Raw genomic sequence first — 21,865 nt, forward strand, 5'->3', positions numbered from 1 at the left:
TGATGATGGAAAGGTGGTTCACGCTCCTCCCCTAGTGCCTCTTTCCCTATGCAGAGTCCCAAGCAGAGCGTGAATGAGTTTACTCACCCAACTCTCGGCAATCCACTAATGAGATCTCTCTTCAGTTGGGGCACCTCTGGCTACCTAATGCTAAGGGGCACCTGTAGCTACCTATGTCAGGCAAAGGTAGTAAGGGAGAAGTGACAGCTGGGCCAGCCAGCACACTTCTATTGCAGTACGGCGGTGGTTTGTGGGTTCATGGAGGGTGAAGTGTAGGGTGCCAGGACATCTGTGCCTATAGGCTCTTGTGATGTAAATCCAGGCCTACAAACACAGGCAAACCACAGTGAGGTATCACACTGTACTATAACACAACACACTGAGGTTAAACTGAAAGGTCATCAGATATTGCACTAAACTCAGTGTGGCTTCATGTTAAAGTACACCTGAAGGGAGAAGCATACTGAGTCTGCTATATTAAGTTCCTTTTAAACAATACCAGCCCTACTTATCTTTCCGGAATCAGTAGTGTCAACATGTGGCCAATCCATTCAGACTTTAGTTATAAACATCTAATCGGCATGCTTGTTCAGGGTCTATGGCAGGCATGGGCAAACTTGGCCCTCCAGCTGTTAAGGAACTACAAGTCCTACAATGCATTTGCCTTTATGAGTCATGACTGTGGCTGTAAGACTCCTGCAATGCATTGTGGGACTTGTAGTTCCTTAACAGCTAGAGGGCCAAGTTTGCCCATGCCTGGTCTATGGCTAAAAGTATTAGAGGTAGAGGGTCAGTAGGACAGATGGGCAATGCGCATTGTTTAAAAGGAAATAAACAGATCAGCCTCCCTATCCTTCTCACTTCAGGTGTGCTTTAAAAGTAAGGGCCGGTTCACACTTGCAGTTCTCTGCCAAACGGACCGGATGACCTGACCGGATCCGGATCGGAACCGTACGGTTCTGATCCGAATCCGATCCGGATCCGGTCAGTTTGCATCAGGTGTTCATCAGGATGTAATCCGGATCCGTTTGGCAAAAGATAGTAGAAAAGGAATAAAAATGTTGGGGTCTGGGAGGTCAGCAGAAGGTGGACCTGTGAAATCAGGCCCTCCGCTGTTTAGCACTCACCTCCACCTCCGACATACTGCCAACATCTCCAGCACGTTTAAAATCACTGCTGCTCCACTCCAAAATGCTTGCCCATGTGTCCCCATCCAAAATCGCCGCTTCAATACGCATAGGAAGTGGGGTAGAACATCTGGATTTTTAGCCAGTGTGTTGTGCGCTCTCCGTTTCTCATTGGTTTCTATTGGCCGGATGCAACAGTCCGGCTCCGCTCCGGATACGTCAGCCGGAGGAGCCGGACCAAAAAATAGCGCATGTTGGAACGGACGCCGGAGTCCGGATCCGGTCCGGCAGAACGGACGCATGTGAACGGACGCATAGGCTTTCATTGCTATGCCGTGCGTCCGTTCCGTCCGTTCTGCAAGCGGTCCGGCTCCGGCACGGCGATTCCGGACGGCCACCGCTAATGTGAACCGGGCCTAACCCGAGGTGCAAGACCTATGAAAGCTGCCATATTTCCTATTAAACACCACCAGTTGCCTGGCAGTCCTGCTGATATTTCTGGTCAGTAGGGTCTAAAATGACACACCTGAAATAAGCATGCAGCTTTCACCTGGCCACCTTTAGATGTTCACATCATTCATAACCAATGAAGGGGAGATTTCAACGTTCCGGCAGATCTGATATACACATGTACAACAAGCGGTGTGGACTGATAAACAAGTTTGCATATGTGTATCAGCGCCAAGGAAACAAAGTGGCCGCTGCTGAGAGAAGAACGATGTCCAGAGTTCACAAACAGATAAATTATATATGCTCAGCGCAGAGTCCAAAAACAAAAGACGAGTCTTCAGCAAAGGATAAAAGCAGGCAAATCTCCACCACAATATATATTGGGTTCACGGCACAGCTCTGCAATCATGGATACCCAAAAAAGGAAAGAGGCTTACCAGCTGGTGACAACCCACATTATAAGGTTGTATCAACGCTTTGGTAGGACATCAGGAAGCAACAGTCTGTCCAGGATCCACCAATTCAGCAATGATTCCTCTCACGAATGGATATCAGTAAACATCATAAAAAACAAACAAACGGCAACTCTAAGTGTAAACCGTTTAATATAGAGTTTTCATAGTAAAAACAGCTTAAAAATAGCATAAAAATAGCATAAAAACAAAACTTACATACGGGGCCCATGCAATGGGAACCCCGAGAAAGTTGCACACGTGTATGGGTCAGCGGTAAAGGATAGTATGAAGGTGCCGCCTGGGAAGGAGACAGGCGGCACCTTCATACTATCCTTTACCGCTGACCCATACACGTGTGCAACTTTCTCGGGGTTCCCATTGCATGGGCCCCGTATGTAAGTTTTGTTTTTATGCTATTTTTATGCTATTTTTAAGCTGTTTTTACTATGAAAACTCTATATTAACCAGCTGAGCGGTCTGGACGAGCTCAGCTCGTCCAACACCGCCAGCGGCTGCCGCTCAGGCCCTGCTGGGCCGATTTTAATGAAATAAAAAGCAGCACACGCAGCCGGCACTTTGCCAGCCGCGTGTGCTGCCTGATCGCCGCCGCTCTGCGGCGATTCGCCGCGAGCAGCGGCGAAAGAGGGTCCCCCCAGCCGCCTGAGCCCAGCGTAGCCGGAACAAAAAGTTCCGGCCAGCGCTAAGGGCTGGATCGGAGGCGGCTGACGTCACAACGTCGGCTGACGTCGATGACGTCACTCCGCTCGTCGCTATGGCGACGATATAAGCAAAACAAGGAAGGCCGCTTATTGCGGCCTTCCTTGTTTATTCTGGGCGCCGGAGGCGATCGGAAGATCGCCTCCGGAGCGCCCTCTAGTGGGCTTTCATGCAGCCAACTTTCAGTTGGCTGCATGAAATAGTTTTTTTTTTATTTAAAAAAAACCCTCCCGCAGCCACCCTGGCGATTTAATCAGAACGCCAGGGTGGTTAAACGGTTTACACTTAGAGTTGCCGTTTGTTTGTTTTTTATGATGTTTACTGATATCCATTCGTGAGAGGAATCATTGCTGAATTGGTGGATCCTGGACAGACTGTTGCTTCCTGATGTCCTACCAAAGCGTTGATACAACCTTATAATGTGGGTTGTCACCAGCTGGTAAGCCTCTTTCCTTTTTTGGGTATCCATGATTGCAGAGCTGTGCCGTGAACCCAATATATATTGTGGTGGAGATTTGCCTGCTTTTATCCTTTGCTGAAGACTCGTCTTTTGTTTTTGGACTCTGCGCTGAGCATATATAATTTAAGCGGTGTGGACTATTTATGTTTATGGTGAGAATTCACAGTTTTTAATAGCGGGAATAGTTGATGCCTTTTAGGATTTACGCTGTGCAATTACTGAAACCTATGTGCTTTAACAAGAAAACAAATAGAGTGAGCAAAAGTTGCTCAACACCAAAGTGTACACACTCATAAATGGCATACAAATGTCTTTCTTCTGTGTTCAAACAGCAGCATAAAGAAGAAAGAAATCACAAGGTAAACTTGTATAAGACACTGGTTTATTTACACTGAGTGTAAAATGATGAGGCTGGAATTTGAAATAATGGCTCAACACATGTTTACCCTCCTCTCCAGCCCAGCTGCTTTCTGACCTGGTGATAAGTGGAAGGGCAGCACAGGAAGGCCATGGGGGTCAGCACCATTCTTATCTTGTCAAGGTGATACCACAAAGTATTCTTCTAAACAGCACTTTAAAATAGCCTTCAGTCTTTAGCTGTAAACCTATGCCAGCATACTGATTTCACTTGTGATACCATGAAAGATCAGAAATTCGTCTGTACTTCCAGTAGCCTCTGCAATATACCGCACAATATACTGTCTATGCTTTGACATCGCCCATTGGACTTGAGGCCCGATTGCTTTCCCCGAAACAACCGTGGTTTCGAAAATGCGTTCATTCGCGTGGGATTACGAGAAGGGTATTAAACATGGTTTTATCATCTAAGCTGTTCCATCAGTATCACCCAGACAGAATTTGCACTTTTCTAGGCATTTTAAAATGTCCATGTAAATGAAAGTTTACTCTTAATGCAGACCTGAACTCAGACTTCTTCTCAGCCTCAGTTCTAAAAGATAAGCAACAGCCTAATAACCTTTAAGGAAAAAGATTTTTGTTACAGATATAAATCCTGCAATAAATCTGCAGTGTGTCTACTTCCTGCTTTTAATGGAAGCAGACATATGGTTACCATTCTGTGTTTACAAATGAGCTGCTTTGCTATAGTAGCCAGTTGACTCAGCTCAGATCACATTACAGTTGCGATTAGTCACAGATGAGGAGTAATAAGGGAACTCTCTAAATACATACAGGGTACATTTCTTTACGTTTTCCTTCTGTCCTGTGCAAGAGTTCAGGTCCACTTTAAAGGATACCTGGATCCCTTAGAGCAGGGGTTCTCAAACTGGGTGCCGCGGCACCCTGTGCGCCTCGGGCACCTTTCAGGGGTGCCTCGGCACGCATCCCGATCCTTTATGCAATACCATCAGGTAATGCAACCGCGCATTGATATACAATGTGGCTGCATTACCTGCTAGCTAACCTTTAGTCTCCGCAACCATGGGTGAAGTTGAACATGAGAGGAATCGCTGTGCCTAATAAGCATCACTAGCTACTTGGAGTGGGTCGTCGCCTGATAAGCGTCATAATGTCATTTCGGTAGTTTTTGCCAAGGGTGCCTTCACCCAAAAAAGTTTGGTAACCACTGCCTTAAGCCCCATCTACACGGAGCTACATCGGAGCGATCTGGCGGCTCGATTAGCCGCCGGATCGCCTCTTCCGCATCCCCGCGCGTGCCCGCCGCGTCACCGCTCGCCGCACGCCTGATGGGAGAAAGAAGACCGAGAGAGGACCTGGAAGGCTCTAGTCTAAGGGATCCAGAGCCTTCCCTCTTAGGTTAGTATGTAAGTTTTTCTTCCCTTGGTGATTAGTTACACACACACTGGATCAATGTATCCCTTAACATTTCTCAATAGTAAAGGGTGTTGCAGGGAATGAGCACTGTACAGAAATGTAGCTCAACGGATGCATTTTCCATGGAACCCTATGGTGAAAACGCATCTACTCCAGTCCACAATGGACAATGCACAGTTCACTCCAGCTAAAGTGGGAACCTAGCCTTGCAGAGGTAAGTCTCATTCACGTGCTAGATTACCCCTGCCTGAGGCAAGCATTCAGCACTTTTTCAGCTAAGAATCTAGCATGTGCACAGCTGCCCAAAGGTGAATTGTTAAAAGTGTCGAAAAAGCCTGTTATTCCTATAATTACCTCCTTCCAAAAACAGTGCAAGCTGGTATAGCTAAACAGTGTATCTGTAAAGTGCTCATTCACCGCAATGTAACTCTGCGCAGTGAACATTAATCTACACAGTGTATAAATATAGGCATATACCTGGCAATACCCTACCAATGCCATGCCTCCATCATTGATGATCTCCATTAAAACGCTGATGAGGACCTATAGTCATAGCAGCAAACTGCACTTTTACATACAGATCAAGTTTATGTTAGATTAGAAACCTGATTGTAATCTGTTGACACCGCCCAAGGCAATACAAAGCAATCACTGCATTGCTCACTCTGTCCCCAACCTCATCTTGATTTATCAGGTACCTTTACCATTGTACACAAGCTAGACTGAACTCAGCCAAGGTGGGTTGTTTAGTGCCATCTCAGACGAGAATCTAGCATGCACAGGTGTCCCCAAGGTCACTCTAAAGATCGAAAGCAATGGCTGAGCACATTGTTCTCCTCCTTACAGTACCCACCCGAGGCAGCTCTATTGTGTGCTGCACCGTTGTGGCGCCTCCCCTCTACAATGCAACAGTATACGCCGTGCAACTGTAGCTATGAGCTCAGGGACAGAACTCACCTGTAGGGATCAAGTCCCCAATATCTAAAGGTAGAGGGGTGTGTGTGTGCGCGCACCACCACAAACTCAGGTTACTTCTCTCATAAAAGTAAAGGTGCAAACACAAGCATGAAGATTGTCGCCTACAGGGAGCGGGACTCCACCCCTAAGGTGGAAGTTTGGAGGCTGAGTGCCATACAGATGCATTGCAAGTACAGCCTCTGAGTATTCTATTGCTATATTGTAAGAGCGGGAACAATGCGCTCTGGCTCATACTATCCAATACTATGAATGCATCAGGGCAGCTGCACACATGCCGACTTGGCTGCGAACACTCAAAAGGTGCTACAAAAGGTTTCTTCACCTTTACCATCATAAACTGTTAAATATTACAAGGAAAGCCCCACTCCATAAAATGCTGGATGCAATTTTTGCATCAGATTGATTGTTCAATAATTTCCAGCATGTCCAATTACTGATTGAGAAACGGATCGATTTGTACAGCACTGATCGCAAAATTGATCCCTTTCCCAATTGGAAACAAATCTGACATGCTGGAAATAATTGAATGATCAGTCTATCTGACATGAAAATTGCTGGAAATAATTGAATGATCAGTGTATCTGACATGAAAATTGCATTGTGTGTATCAAGTATGAGATTTTATCCAGGTGGGGGATACGGAGGTTGGATCACTCGCTGTTTCATGGCTTTAAGATTTCCTGGCAGATATGTGACTCTTAACACCTCCCATAAATACAGAAAATATGCTTGCCCCCTCCCATAAAAAAACAAGTTAGGCTCATACACACATGAAACTTTCCGCCCAACTATCGTCCAAACCTGGTCTTTCGGCTGACAGTTGGACGTGAGAACATGTAACAAACGACTAGATGCGCGACTGATAACAGGCGGTACGACTCACACGACTGTTGGGCTGATATCGTGCAGCTGGCCACCTGTGTACAAATCGTTTGAACGACTTGTACTTGTTTTGAATGCGGTCACATCGTGCAGTGCATTGTTCGCATGCGCAGTATGCAAATGAGTTGGCCGTTACGTTGGTTGATGCAGGGAAAATACAAATTGTGCAGTCAGTCATGTCGTTGGGTTGGTCGTGTGGAAAAGTTGCACATGTATACAAGCCTTTACATGCCTTTTAAAGAGACAAAGCAATGCAATTAAATGTGTTGTTTCCCTTTATTGCTAAAGTTACAATGGATTAGTTAGAATAAGCTGATTGTTATATCATTTAGGCTGAATAGTACAGGCTGCAAGAGTTAACTGATTACACAGCACTATCTCTTCCTGGTCAATTGCAGTCCTCTCAGGTATATTCTCAGGAGACTTTATCAGACTAGGCAAAGCAAACACAACTGGGCAGAGTCTAGCCTTTGTTTAGGGCCACCTCTTCCTGTGGATTTTTGTGTGTGTGTGAGAGTGACTGCTCACAAAAGCAGATGCTGTAAGAGGCAGTAGACATCACACCCTGAACTGGATATTTTTCTGCTTTAAAACTTTGCTGTATATCACATCACTTCAGAAAACTTTGCTGGACAGCAGCGTCACTGAGGAGTTCTGTGATGTCTGGATTTTTAACAGAAATAGATTGAGAAGGCAAAAAAATGCAGCGCTGCTGTTGCTACAGCTCCTCACACACTGCTTCTGGAGTCTGCAGTGTGTTTCACTCGCCTCACCTTCCACCACCGGAATAAAGAGAGCAAAGCTGTAAAGGTAACACGTCTCTCTGCTGGAACAGAGACTATGAGTGCGAACTTTTGAGATGTTAACGACTGCACATCTGCCAGTGGATTATAAAGTGCTTTGTGGAAATAAAGCAATACTACAAACCAGCCATACCCAGAGCTTGTAAGAAATCTTGCTGGAGCCCACATCTCTGGATGAAGGACTGGGGACGCTCCAAGCCATCCACACATGCTTTCCGCAAAGGAGTTGTGATCAAAAATCAAAGTGCTCGACAAAGGATCTGTACAATCTGCATGGTATATCCAGACTACCAATAAAGATGGTAAGCGGCAATGCAACAGACTGTCCAGTCGATGACAGCTTTAAGTACACTTTGTATGGATGTATATTCAGCATGGTGTTTGTGCTTGGGCTGATTTCGAACTGTGTCGCCTTGTATATCTTCACCTGCACTTTAAAGGTAAGAAATGAAACCACAACGTACATGATAAATCTGGCGATTTCAGACCTCCTGTTTGTGTTTACACTGCCTTTTCGGATTTTCTACTTTGCGGCCAGACACTGGCCTTTTGGTGATGCTGTATGCAAAATATCGGTGGCACTGTTCCATACCAATATGTACGGGAGTATCTTATTTCTCACCTGCATAAGCGTGGACCGCTTTCTGGCGATCGTCCACCCGTTTCGCTCAAAGACCATAAGGACAAAAAAGAAAGCAAAGATTGTGTGTGTGCTGGTCTGGCTCATTGTGGTCATGGGAAGCGTTCCTATCAGCTTTTTCCGTTCCACAAGTGATAACAACAACAACAATTTAACTCAACAGTGCTTTGAGAACTTCTCTGAAGACACCTGGAAAACGTATTTGTCAAAGATCGTGATTTTCATAGAAATCGTGGGTTTCTTCATCCCTCTCATCCTTAATGTCTTCTGTTCAGCAATGGTTTTAAGGACTTTAAAGAAGCCAGCGACATTAAGCAGGAGTAAACTCAACAAAAGGAAGGTGCTCAAGATGATCTTTGTCCATCTTCTTATCTTTTGTTTCTGTTTTATCCCATATAATATCAATCTGGTGCTTTACTCGCTCATGAGGACTCAGGTCTTCAGCAACTGTTCTGTGAAGGCAGTGGTCAGGACTATGTACCCCATTACACTGTGCATAGCCGTATCGAACTGCTGCTTTGACCCGATCGTCTACTACTTTACATCAGAGACTATTCAAAATTCCATTAAAAAGAGAAACCGCCCCATGAGGAAAGACTCACGATTTTCTGAAACCATCGGCTCAGAAAATTTTATTCAACATAACCTACAGACTCTGAAAGCAAAAATCTTTGAGAATGAGTCTTCGATATAACGCCGATTGCACTGCTTGGATAAAAACTGCAACTGTAGATGCACTGCCGAAGTATACAAGTGGCTTTCTGGCAAAAACAAACCAAACCCGGTTTATACTAAAACAACTGGCTTAATCCACGTATCATCACATGTCTTATCTTCCTGAAGGAACTATAGGAAAATCTATCTGGATGCTGGGAAGTCCTGGGAGCCCTTCCATGCAGTGTAGCTGGAGTACTGTGTTCTGGGATGCATATCTCTTTCAATAAGCTTCTGTTGGGGGGATGGAAATCTGGGAACACACATGGTGCCAAAGAGGGGGCATTCTGCCTGGTTTTAAACAGGATAAGCTAACAAAACCTGTCAGTATATATGCTTATACCTCAATACAGGCTATCAACACAACATGGATTAAACTCTCCGAAAGCAAATCAGGCACAGCCCACTGTTGTGTGGAGGATATTGACACACATTGTAAGTGAAGCTCTGGTTTATTCCACCAGCCTCCAGAGAGTCTGCAACAATCCAAAATGGTATAAAACTGTAACTGGGTACATGTGCTGAATGCTTCACCTGAACTTATAATAGAAACTTGAAACTCACAACCATGTATTTCTCTGCAGGTCTCTCAATTGGCATGCATGGCTGCTATCTGCCTATAGTATACAACAGTCTTTGTTTAAGGATTTGCAAGGCATTGAAACTTGTTTGCAGATCAGTTTGGGGTATATATAAGTTAATGTATTAACCAGATCCTTCTTACAGAAGGCACATGAATTTAGTATATTACTGAATAGGAAAATAGTATTTTACCTATCAACAGCCCTCTATTAACACTGTAAATGTAAAGCTGTTCCTCTCTGCAGTGGCTGCATTGTGAATGTACTTAAAAGTTGGCACTTTAAACATAATGAAATTGGTCAACTACTATTATGTTCCATTAAAGTATTGTCTTCAGAAGTGAAAGATTTTCCAAAGATTTGGTCAACTTATCCCTTGTTAAGAACAATGTGTATTACTATTGCACTGTGTACTACAGACTGTAAGATGTACCTAAACTTTTTATTCTTAAAGCTGGTCACACTGTCCTTCCTCTGCTAGTGGTGTGTTCCATTTTTTTTTTCCTGCAGGAATGAAAATTGGCTAATGTCTGCCAACATAAAGTTCACATATATGTTTAGGCTTATTCATGGTGACAGTCTAGTGTGTGTATAAGTATCCCCCAATGCTGGTCTCCTTTTTGTCAGCAATCTGCTGTGTTGACCGATTGCTACAGATGCTGTTGCACGACATTTCTTGTTCCTCCCTATCCATAGGACAGTGCTTGATGCTCAGTGAAGCCAAACCGCATGTCTGTACTAGCAAGTGTTTGTCGCCCAAAATGATCACATGAGATTGTTTTGGGTAACAGAACCCCTACATGTAGTTTAGAAGACAAAAACACCACATTAAGCCTGACACACACCATCAATTTTGATTGACCAATTTTACCCCCTCTATGTAGTATGAGGGTCTACAGATTTAGAATGCTGTACTATGAACAGATTGTGTAGGCAAACCAATACTAAATGGAAGTGGTAAAATTGGTCAGTGATTGGCCAATCAAAACTGAAGGCGTGGTAATTATTTAGGCCAATAAATCCTTTGAATTTTTTCACCTAACATGATGTTAAGAGATCATTTTAAGCAGCGGTTTTTGAGCAATTGATGTACAGACATTGCACATCTGCAAACCTATACTTCTCTATGGAGAGGGGAGGGTGAGGGACACGAATTTGTATGATCTAATCTGACAGATTTCTGAAGGGGAAGCCAGTGACATCAGTATACCCTTCAGATTTCTGGACAATAAGGAACAATGGTTTAGACCAAGGAAATATAAAGTGTGCACGTAGTCTAAAATGCAGTGACAGTAAACTGCCCTGTCCTGAACTGTGGATGCATCAAAGAGTCAAAACTTCCTGTGAGATCTGTCTGTGCAGATCCTAATGCTAGTCATGGGGCAGGACTTCAGAGAAAGTGGCAGGAAGCAAGGTGTGGCTGGGGAGAACACACCGAGCTGGCTCAGATGACAGCAGATAGCTCTGTTACAGGATCAAACCGATTATCAGAACCACCTCACCAGCACCACGTACCAGCAGCACTCAGTCACTCTCAGATACACATTACAGAGCAGGCTCCTTCATTGATTATATTAACGTAAATGAATAGCACAAAGCTGTTTATTCTGTTATTCTAACCAAATGTGTTCTGGATTAGCCCTCAGACTAACTGCCGTGCCTACAATCCACACACCTTTTCAATATCTACCAATAAACCTAGTCATCTGTTTTGCTAACTGCCGAGAATAAAATGTGTGGTTCTGTTTGGGGAGACTTTGGCCTCAATTCACTAAGCTTTATCGAACACTTTATCGAACGTTTGATAATTCACCTCATGACTAAAAATTTGATTTTACTCATGAGGTAAATTATCAAACGTTCAATAAAGTGTTTGTTAAAGCTTAGTGAATTGAGACCATTGGCTGTGTGAAATCTCGCTTTCTGATGATTCACTGCGAAGGAGACTTCTGGGGGAAAAGCTTAGATCACTGAGAACGTCTGCTGTGTTAAGACATGCCAAAGATGCATTATTACTAAGCTGAAGCAACTCCTTTTCCTCAGGGCAAATGAAGGAAGAGGTGATGTGCACATGCAGGTCACTGTTCAAGTGGTTTATTCAGCTGAATTGACTTCCCCTACCATCCACCCACGTGCTTCCACTAATCAATCCAATGCCTTGCTCTTGCAGAAGTTATTGCACTTAGAACAAAGGCCCCCCTGCTCCAGGCACTTTGCCCCACCAAGCAGCTTCTGCAATTCTTACCATACCAAACCGTGTCTGTTGCTTCTCATTCAGGAAACTGTATTTTGCTCTCATTTATTTATGTAATTGTTTATCCACAGGAAAATAAGGCAGATTCAACTCGTACGTTTACCTTGAAAACATTTTGCCACTAGCCTCTGTTTCAAGCATATAGAAGTCTAATCGGAGCTGCCTTATTTTCCTCTGAGAACACAGGAAGGTGTATTAAATTACTAAATCTGGCTACACATGCATCAATTTTTACTGACAGATTCTATCACCAGGGTCAAATCTGCTGGTTATCTGTGATGCAACATTCTGAATCGATTGTAATTTTGATAGATTTGTGGCAAAAATTGATCCAAATTACGATTGGATGGTAACTTTTGGTCGATTGACTGCCCGTAGCGTTGTACTATCTCAAACAGTGCAACGCTGCAGTACGCTTCATGGTGAAATCTGTGTTTCTTGTATGGGGGTGATTCAAACTCTCTCCGATCCGATTCAGATCAAGATTAGGGGGGGATTGATTGGTTTGCCACATTGTATGGCAATCTGTGTATGGCCACCTTTCATTTTTTTTTTTAAATCCTATTAAGAACTAATATTTTTTCAGTAAAGTAGTAACCTACAGAAACGTTCAGGGCATGTGTACATTAACTGGACTAATCCCAGTAGCAAATGCCCTTGAAAAATCACACATTGCAGTACATAACCAAGAGTTTTTCAAATCACTGGTCCTTAAAGCGGACCTAAACTCATAACGTCTCGTACTGTGCCTGACCTCAGATTTCCTCATACTGCGCCTGTGCAGGATTGCGAATGAGGATGCGCATGGTCAGTCCCGTGCAGGCTCAGTGGCCATCAACTTGTAAGTTGGCGGTAGCAGAGGCTCTTGAGTACCGGGGCGGGACAGGACAGCTGCAGTGGGCTGGGAGAGGCCCCAGGCTGAAACTTTTTTTTTTGTTTAACTTAATTCAGGTTCCCTTTCAAGAAAAACATTTCTTTGTTAAAGCGGATACAAATCCTGAAATGAATCTGCACGGTTTCTTCTTCCTGCTTTCCTGGAAGCAGACACATTGTTAACACCATGTGCTTTCAAATCAGCTTATCGGTGATGGCAGTCAGCTGACACGGGGGAGAGATCAAATTACAATTTGTGATTAGACAGGCTAAGCTCTTTAAATACACACAGGGTGCATTTCTCTATGTTTTCCTTCTGTCCTGTGCAAGAGTTGAGGTCTTTAAAAAGTGCTTGTAGTGTGAACCAACCCTGACTATGATGAGAGTGTGTGCGAAGCTTACTGTAGGCAATACTCCAGAGATGCTTTCTGCTCTGAGAAGCTAATTACGAATGCAAAAAGGCGGAGGAGGGAAGGTGTTACTGGGCAAGATGCAAGGATAACATTAAGCAAATAATTTTAACCAGCCCTTTTAGACATTGCTGTATAGTAGATAGCAAACAGTAATGTAAATATACTTTTAAAAACATTACTTAATGACTTGTGTAGCTTTTAAATGTCACAGCAATTTTTAAATGAAAGAGCAATATCTGCAGTTCAGCAATTAGCCAAAATCTTTTTACTGCAGTGGTAAATCCTGGACAGCAATGAGAAGACCAGGTCACCTAGCCCTCCATGGGCTTTATTTAATAGATTTTATCCCTGTTCAGAAGTACTTTAAAGTACCCTTGAACTGAGACAAATATGGTGGCTGCTATATTTATTTCCTTTTACGCAATACCAGTTGCTTGGCATCCTGCTGATCACTTTGGCTGCAGTAGCATCGGAATCGCACCTGCAACAAGCATGCAGCTAATCTAGTCAGACTTCAGTCAGAACACATGACCTGCATGCTTGTTCAGGGTCTATGGCTAAAAGTATTAAGCCCAATCTACACAATACGTTTCTTTATACGATTCGATTACAATTCTATTTACGATCTGATTAAATCGGACATGTCCGATCAGGATTCGATTCAATTCAATTCGATTTGCCATTGTTCTGCAATGGCAAATCGAATGGAATCGAATCGAATCCTGATCGGACATGTTGGATTTAATCGGATTGTAAATAGAATCGTAATCGAATCATATAAAGAATCGTATCGTGTAGATTGGGCTTTAGAGGCAGAGGAGCAGCAGGACAGCCAGGCAATGTGCATTGTTTAAAAGGAAACATACATTTCAGCCATCATACAGTTTCAGAGTTTACTCACAGAGTCTGTTCACACTTCACAGTATTCAAAATGAGTTGGCCCCGATGCTACATGCAAGTGGTAAAACTGAGAAATCATTGGCCAATCAAAATGTATGTATGCACCCTTTTGCATCAGTGCTGCTATTGAAATGCTTCACTGATAGTACTGCCCTATATAGTATTCCAGTATTCCATTATATTAGAGAGAAAAGTCTGATAATTCTGTCTTTTGATAATTCAACATACAACACCTTAAAGAGACACTTAAGCCAGAAAAAAAATGAGTTTTACTCACCTGGGGCTTCTACCAGCCCCCTGCAGCAGTTCTGTGCCCTCGCAGCCACTCACTAATCCTCTGGTCCCCCGCTGCTAGCTAGTTTCGTTTTTGGCCACGCGTAGCTTTTTCCGCATTCCCGACTGTAATTAGCGCTATTGCAGGCTGCAACGCGTACAAAAATATGTGTGTTCTTCTGCTGTGTGACATTAAGGAGGTATATACATGCAGTAAAGATCTACGAGCCATAGATTTCTTCATGTAGGAGAATGTCTATATGAAGGGAGCACTTGCCTGAATAGCAGTAACAGAGTACATAAAATGGACTTACTCTAAAAAAGGTGCAGCTAGCAGCTTCTGTTATTTTGTGCTAATCATTTGACATGCAAACCATTCTCTCGCTCGATTGAAGCACAAACACCACAGTCATGCTTTTGTAAAGCATTACAACACGTGAAGCAGATAACGGCTGTAGATACAGTTACTAACACAATCTCACTTTCACTTGGTCTATGGTTTCCTTGTGTCTAATTTCACACTATATGTAGTGAAATTCCTCTTGTTCAAAAATTGCTATGATCAATATCAGTGGTGCAGAAGTCATTTTGAAATGCAATGTTATTGAAAATAATCTTCTAATTTTAATTTGCTGCCTGACGTACATGTCTTAAAGAGCCCAGAGACTAAAAAGGTATTTTCTTTAAAGGAGGAACGCCAGTGAAAATAATGTAAAAAAAAAAGTGCTTCATTTTTTTACAATAATTATGCATAAATGTTTTAGCCAGTGTTTGCCCATTGTAAAATCTTTTAAATCCCTGATTTACATTCTGACATTTACTACGTGGTGACATTTTTACTGTTGGCAGGTGATGTAGGTGCTGCCTGCTTTTTTGGCAGTTGGAAACAGCTGTAAACAGCTATTCCCCACAATGCAACAAGGTTCACAGACAGGAAACTGCCAGGAGTACCACGGTCCTCAGAGTTTCTTGTGGGAGGGGTTTCACCACAATATCAGTCATACAGCGCCCCTGATGGTCTGTTTTTGAAAAGGAATATATTTCTAATGTAAAAGGGGGTACCAGCTACTGATTGGGATAAAGTTAAATTCTTGGTCGGAGTTTCTCTTTAAAGTGTACCTGAGGTGACATGTGACATGAGATAAACAGGTGTATGTACAGTACCAAGCATACAAATTACTATCCTGTGTTCCTTTTCAACTTTCTCTACCTGAAAGAATTAAAAAGTCAGGTAACCAATTGACAGTTTTTCTCGCCAGTTGTGACCTAGTCGGACTATAGCTACGGAATTAGTGTCATAAAACTCTATTGGAGATCCGAACGGCTTCTAAGTGCAGTGGATGGATTGAAAAAGAAAAAAAGTCAATAGTTCATATATTTTAGCTCTGGGACACTGAAAGACTGTGTGAAAGACTGTCACATAGCTGAGACAATACAAACAAAAAATAAAACTGGGGATTATATAAAAAAAGTAACTTTTAGGAGTATGATGAATGCTACAATTCAAAAAAATTTGCTGAATAGATACAATTGTTTATATAATTAGTTCATTTTTACCTCAGGTTTCCTTTAAAAAGGTACCTAAAGTGAAAACTGTGTGTGCAGTTTAACTTCCCTGGTGCTTCTTCCAGTCCTCTGAACTCCTCCTGGCCCTCCCTGCTTCATTCAGCTGCTCTCACCTTCTGTAAGCTGGCAGACTTGGTCAGTCGCGGGCCATTGTGCATGCGCAAAATGCTTCTGGCTATGGGAGAGTGATAGAGGAGACGTACAGCCGGGAAAGTTCTGCGCATGCACAGTAGAAAACTTTACTGATGGTGTGAACGCAGAATGGTGCCGGCCATGGGAGCACGTGTAGGAGGTGCGCAGCATGGAGCAGCGCATGCAGCTTTCAGAGGGGGAAGAAAGTGACTAAGCAAGAAATGAGTAGGCAGCACAATAAGAAAAAGGCGACACAGTAGTGAGGAAGATGGGAAACATGGATGTTGAACAGTTAGCAGCGGTGTTTTCAGTGAAAACGGCATGTGGTTGCTGAACATCACTTGGAAAGAAACCCTGGGCAGAAGCAGCCCTCCATTAGTGGTACATTTAGGCAAGAGCTTTCACTAGTAACAAATACACACATTTGCCTATTATATCTATTGAATGGGTGAATGGCTATGGAATCCAGGAACCAGCCCGTCCAATTCCAGAAACGAAAGCAAAATTTTTAGGAGCTGAAAACGTGTTACAATATTTGTGCAACCTTCTCATGGGCCCCGTCGTTTAAAGGCTCGTACACACGCTCTACTTTCAGGAATGAAGGGTCCATCGGACCCTCCCACTGGGTGGGGGTTCCAGCGACAGTAGAGCGTGTGTACACTCTGTCGGCAGACTGATAAGGCTGGATCGCTCAGAAACAGCCTCATCAGTCTGCCTGACAGACTGTACACACGCTCTACTGTCGCTGGAACGCCAGCCCAGCGGGAGGGTCTGAAGGACTAGTTGTTCCTAAAAGAAGAAGAGCATGTGTATGAGCCTTAAAGGCTCATACACACAGGGCACAACTGACGCCACAAACATGTGGCACGCGCATGTTGCGGCGACAGGTCCCCAGTGTGTATGAGGCTCGTGCCACGAACCGCCGCCAGTCAGAGCTGTCGCCAGGCGATTGACGTGGCCAATCACCGGCAACAGCTGTCGCTAGTCCGCCACGCGTACTGCGTGTATGCAGCCTAGCGACAGCAACCCATACACAATGCATGGAGCTTCCGGCGGGTGGGGGGGAGGAACCTTCCGCTGCATCTCTGTCCCTCTGTGCACCGTGTGTACGGCAACTGCACAGAGGGACCTGGCAAAAAACTGTAGCTGCTTTTTTTTTCTTTTTGTCTCTTGTGAGACATCTGTGCCTCGTGTGTATGAGGCTTAGGAGTCAACCTTGCTGAACATAGCCGGTTGTCATGCATCCTCATACTATACAAATGTTGATGAGATTGCATGAAAAATGCGCAAGATCAAAAGTGTTTTGTATCCAAGCACACGGGCATGTGAACTTTTAAAAATTCCAACTGTCTGGCATATAAATCAAAGGCAGACCGTCCTAAGTGCATTCAGAGTAGCAGCACTGCAGATAAGCCACCAGCAGCAGAGAGACAGGCTGGTAGTGAGACTGAAGACTTGCAGACACTCCTAATGGTCAACAAGCCAGGGGGGGGGATACAAATACAACAGAATACTGATAATCCGTCAATTTGCCAAGATCAGGACTTTACTCTGTTTAAGTGAATTGCAGAACAACTTTTTTTTCCTGTTATCAAAGATTCTGCATAACAGTGCAGTTCCCAATCACTCCCAAAAATGTTTATTTGTAATGCTGGCAATACACCATACAATTTTCTGTTAGATTCTTCTGTTAGAATGAATAATTAGATTATTTTCTGTAGAGAATGGTCATCATCTCTGGTGCATTGTCTTCTGTTTATCTCCTGCTGAGTAGAACAATGCCTAATTGCTCAGCAGATAGATGGTAAGATAGATACATTTCCAACATGTTGAACTTTATCTATCTGGCAGGTAAATCTAACAGAAAATTGTATGGTGTATTCCCAGCATTACAGACACCAAACAATTATGGACAAGTTTGCTTACAGATGATCCTTTTTACTCAACTCACTTCAGCAATGCACCATCTGGTGTTCTTCTTCAAACAATGGAAACATACATGCACACTCCCCTGAAGACCAAAATCTTCTATGCTGTACTCTATGGATGGGCAGTGAGATGCAAATATTTCAGAGCTGATGCAGGATTATACAAATTTTGAATGCAGCTTGAAAATGGACCAATCAAATGTGGTCAGGGTGTGATTTGATTGGTCCATGTTTAAGCTGCATACAAAATTTGCACTGTTCTTCTTCAACTTGGAACTATTTGCATCTTATTGACCATCTCTACTACACTCCTCCCAACTAAAAAAAAAAAAAAATAATGAGCCTGCCCAAAAAAAGTAGAACTTTATGGTGGACGCTCACTATCCCCATCAATCGAAAACCTGGAAACCAAAAGTACCCAGATCTTTCTACTACACTGCCTAAGGCTCAACACACACCATACAATCTTGGTTGTACAGATTTACCAAATCTATGTAGTATAAGAGCCAACAGATTGAAAATACCTCGAATGATTGATTGGATAAGCTCTTATACTACATGAAAGTGGTATGATTGAACAACCAAGATTGTATGGTGTGTGTTGAGCCTTAGGTAGAGCTTTCTACTATATTGCCTAAGGTAGGCGATAAAATACTGCAGCATTTATCTAACACTGAACTACTAACTTAGAGTGTCATAAACCTTAAAAGTAAATAAATAGTTTTGCAGTTACAACAGGTCTATGAAAATTAAGTGAATTACAGGGTACCTATATATATGTTTAGGCTTTGTTCACATCATAAATCGCCAGCACCATCACAAGCACTAAGCGATTTATTAAGAGTTTTTTTCTCCACTTTTCCCTGCATTTGCACTTAGAAAAGCGCTTTTCTTAGCTCTTTTGCAGAGCGATTCGTTTTTTCACTTCCTGACATCAGTCAGGAAGTGAACTCTTTCACACAGAAATGAATACAATGTATCTATTCATGCAACCGCTGGGGAAATCGCTATACAAAGAGCTTTTTCAAGTGCTTTGCGATTTCCCTATACCTTCCATTGAGCAAAAACGCTCAGAAAATGGTACAGGCTGCGCTTTGCTGAGCGGATTGGAAACGAACCGCTCAGATGTGAATTCTCTCATAGGGAATCATTGCACAAAAGCTTTCAGGGTGATTTAGAAAATCGATGGCGCTTAAAAAAAACAAACACCCTGGGTGTGAACAAGCCCTTAGTGAACTATTGGGGCTGGAACCCACAGTGTTTTTTTCAGAGCGTTTAGGGATCACTTTCAATCGCTAGGGATTTCCCTAAACGTTCTGCCAATGCAAATGTTCCACTACCATGGAAACCGGGCCGAATCCGCAGAGTTTCCCAGCAGGCAAATCCTGCAGGGAAACTCTGCCAAGGGAAAGTGCCGGCTGCTTACCTGGTAGCAGTGTTCCGGCGAGTCCTCCAGGACGGCCCCTCCTGAGATTGTGTAAGTCCCCCCTCCCAAATCGGAAACACCTTAAGAGAATTAAAATAATTAATTGATGCAGTATAAATCCCACCTCCTCACAATCTCCCCCAGTTTATGCAAAGAGAAGAATAACGAACCACACTCCCCTTATAAATAAAAGTTAAAAGTCAGGGTTGGGAACTAGGCGGCCGTCCTGGAGGACTCGCCGGAACACTGCTACCAGGTAAGCAGCCGGCACTTCCTCCCTTCGTCCTCCAGGACGGCCCCTCCTGAGATTTAGCGAGAAATTTACCCTAGGGTGGGATGACTGCTTGCAGAACTTTACGACCAAAAGATTGGTCTTGAATGGAGAGGAGTTTAACTCCGTAATGCTTAACGAATGTCGAATGCCTGGACCATGTCGCAGCCCGACAATCTGTTCCAAAGAGACTCCTGACCTTTCTGCCCATGACGTCGATAAAGATCTGGTCGAGTGTGCTGTAATATGAGCAGGTGCTATTACCTGAGCTTCTGAGTAAGCAAGAGTAATAACCTCCGTAATCCATCTAGACACCGTAGCTCTAGAAACCTGAACTCCTGTTCTAGAACCTCCGAAAGCTATCAGAAGGTTAGCTGAATTTCTCCAGTCCTTGCTTCTTCCCAATGGGACATGAAGTCTAAGATGCAATATAAGTACCACCTCATTCTACCTATCCTGAGTGCATTGAATATTACCTTGAATCAGTAGGAGATTTAGCAATGGATTTAGGTGGGTATATCCATTTGTTGTGGAGGCTACGTGGAAAACTAATTACCGGTAACCATACTTTTTGGCTTCTGCTTGCCTCCACCATAGGTGACCAATGAGAGTTAGAATAGAACCTCTTCTCAGGATAGGACCACTCCAAGGATTGATTTCTTGGTAGATCCAAAACGATAGAGCTTTATGAATGTGACATAAGAGGCCCATGCGGTAGCTTCACCCTCATATCCAGTGAGCTTAATTTACCTCTTTTTTAATTGAGAAATTAGCACATAAGGAAAAGAAAGATTCTCTGATCCTTGTGGAAATCAGACCTAAGTTTCGTAGAAATAAGAGCGGTAACCTGAAATCAATTCTATTCTTCAGGACAGACATGGATGGTGGTTAAATGTATAGGGCCTGTATTTCTCCAATACACCTGGCCACCGCTGTCACCACCAACAAACATCTAAGGACTAAGTCTGTATAGTGATAGCCTTACTAATTCAGACGAATGGCAGCCTCACTTTAGGATGAGCAGACTGTTGGAATGAAAGTATACTTGAATTCTAGTCTCAGGTACTGAAGTCTAGAAAAGACTTGAGATACAGGGTCTCTTTAAGCAGAGTTTCTCAGAGAGAAATGATACAGTCATGTACCAGGAACATGTCCCTCTTGGAAGGCCACATAATGGGTTATCAGGTCTAACTGCCCCCGACAGTTAGACGGACACCATAAACAAAGCCGATATTTACAAAACATTGCATTCTTTGTAACTAGGTTATAAAGCAATGGCTTATTAATTAATGAGGTGGGTCACATGCCCATGCCAACACAAGATGCTTAATAAAGCCCTTTGAAAGGTGAAGAAGGCTGTCTCCGCTCTATCCCCTGTATGCTGATGAGTTTCTGGTGCCGGAGCAAAAGGTGTGTGGTGCTGTTGCCAATGGCAACCAGCATATACATTCTTACACAGACCATGCCTTCAGATATCAAGAGGCCACTATAAAATGGCCTGACCCTGCTTCACAAAGATCATCCAAGATCTGCAAGAACAATGGCACCTTTACCAAAGGTAGGGCTACAGCAGATGCCAAACCTGTTTTGGTCAGTCTGACGCAAAAGAATACCTGTGGTCTGATCCTACATCCCTTTTCGAAGTACCCTTCAAGGGGGAAAAAACAAACGTATGCTCCCCCCTGTGCCGCAACAAAAGTGTTCACACTCTCTGGAGAAAAAACGAACAACATTGTTCCAAGCAGAAACCAGGTAGCTGCAAATTGTCAAACATATTTGTTCGGACACCAGTTCTGAGATGGTTGTTTGCAACTCAACCTACATGCTAGAATAATATCCCTTCCTTTGAGATAAACTGATCTCAAGGAAGCACCTTGTTCACTGCCCAGCAGAATGTCTGAGCATAGGAAGTTTAAGATTATGGGTGGACTATAAGTCCCACTTGTTAGTTTAAACTGAGTCACAAGTGTAATTCCCAGTGTGAAGATTCACGAATCTGTTTTCCAACCGATTCTCTCATCTCTGGAGAGTACTCCAGACTGCCAGTAGATTAAAGAGAATATTTTCTCCAGTGAAGCACACCTGTCATGCATTTAATTGAGATTCAGATGCCCTGTACAACTCCAGAGTCTTGCATCTGTCGTAATAACGAATGGATTTTATAATCCATTCGATTGCAGATTTGGTTGAGAAGTCCATTTTTAGGGAGAGTCACTGGATCTGACATC

General features: G+C 43.4%; 2 protein-coding genes across 2 annotated transcripts in view; one reads left to right on the forward strand and one right to left on the reverse strand.

Moving 5' to 3' along the window:
- The window catches only part of RB1 (RB transcriptional corepressor 1), a 292,700-nt gene that overhangs the window by 66,523 nt on the left and 204,312 nt on the right, over window positions 1–21,865 (reverse strand). The window lies entirely within an intron of this gene.
- LPAR6 (lysophosphatidic acid receptor 6) lies at window positions 7,384–10,069 on the forward strand. The gene has a single exon (XM_068267731.1). The coding sequence runs from the start codon at window positions 7,966–7,968 to the stop codon at window positions 8,998–9,000; it is 1,035 nt and encodes a 344-aa protein (XP_068123832.1). The 5' UTR covers window positions 7,384–7,965; the 3' UTR covers window positions 9,001–10,069.

Source organism: Hyperolius riggenbachi, chromosome 2, assembly GCF_040937935.1.
Source record: "Hyperolius riggenbachi isolate aHypRig1 chromosome 2, aHypRig1.pri, whole genome shotgun sequence".
NCBI lineage: Eukaryota > Metazoa > Chordata > Amphibia > Anura > Hyperoliidae > Hyperolius > Hyperolius riggenbachi.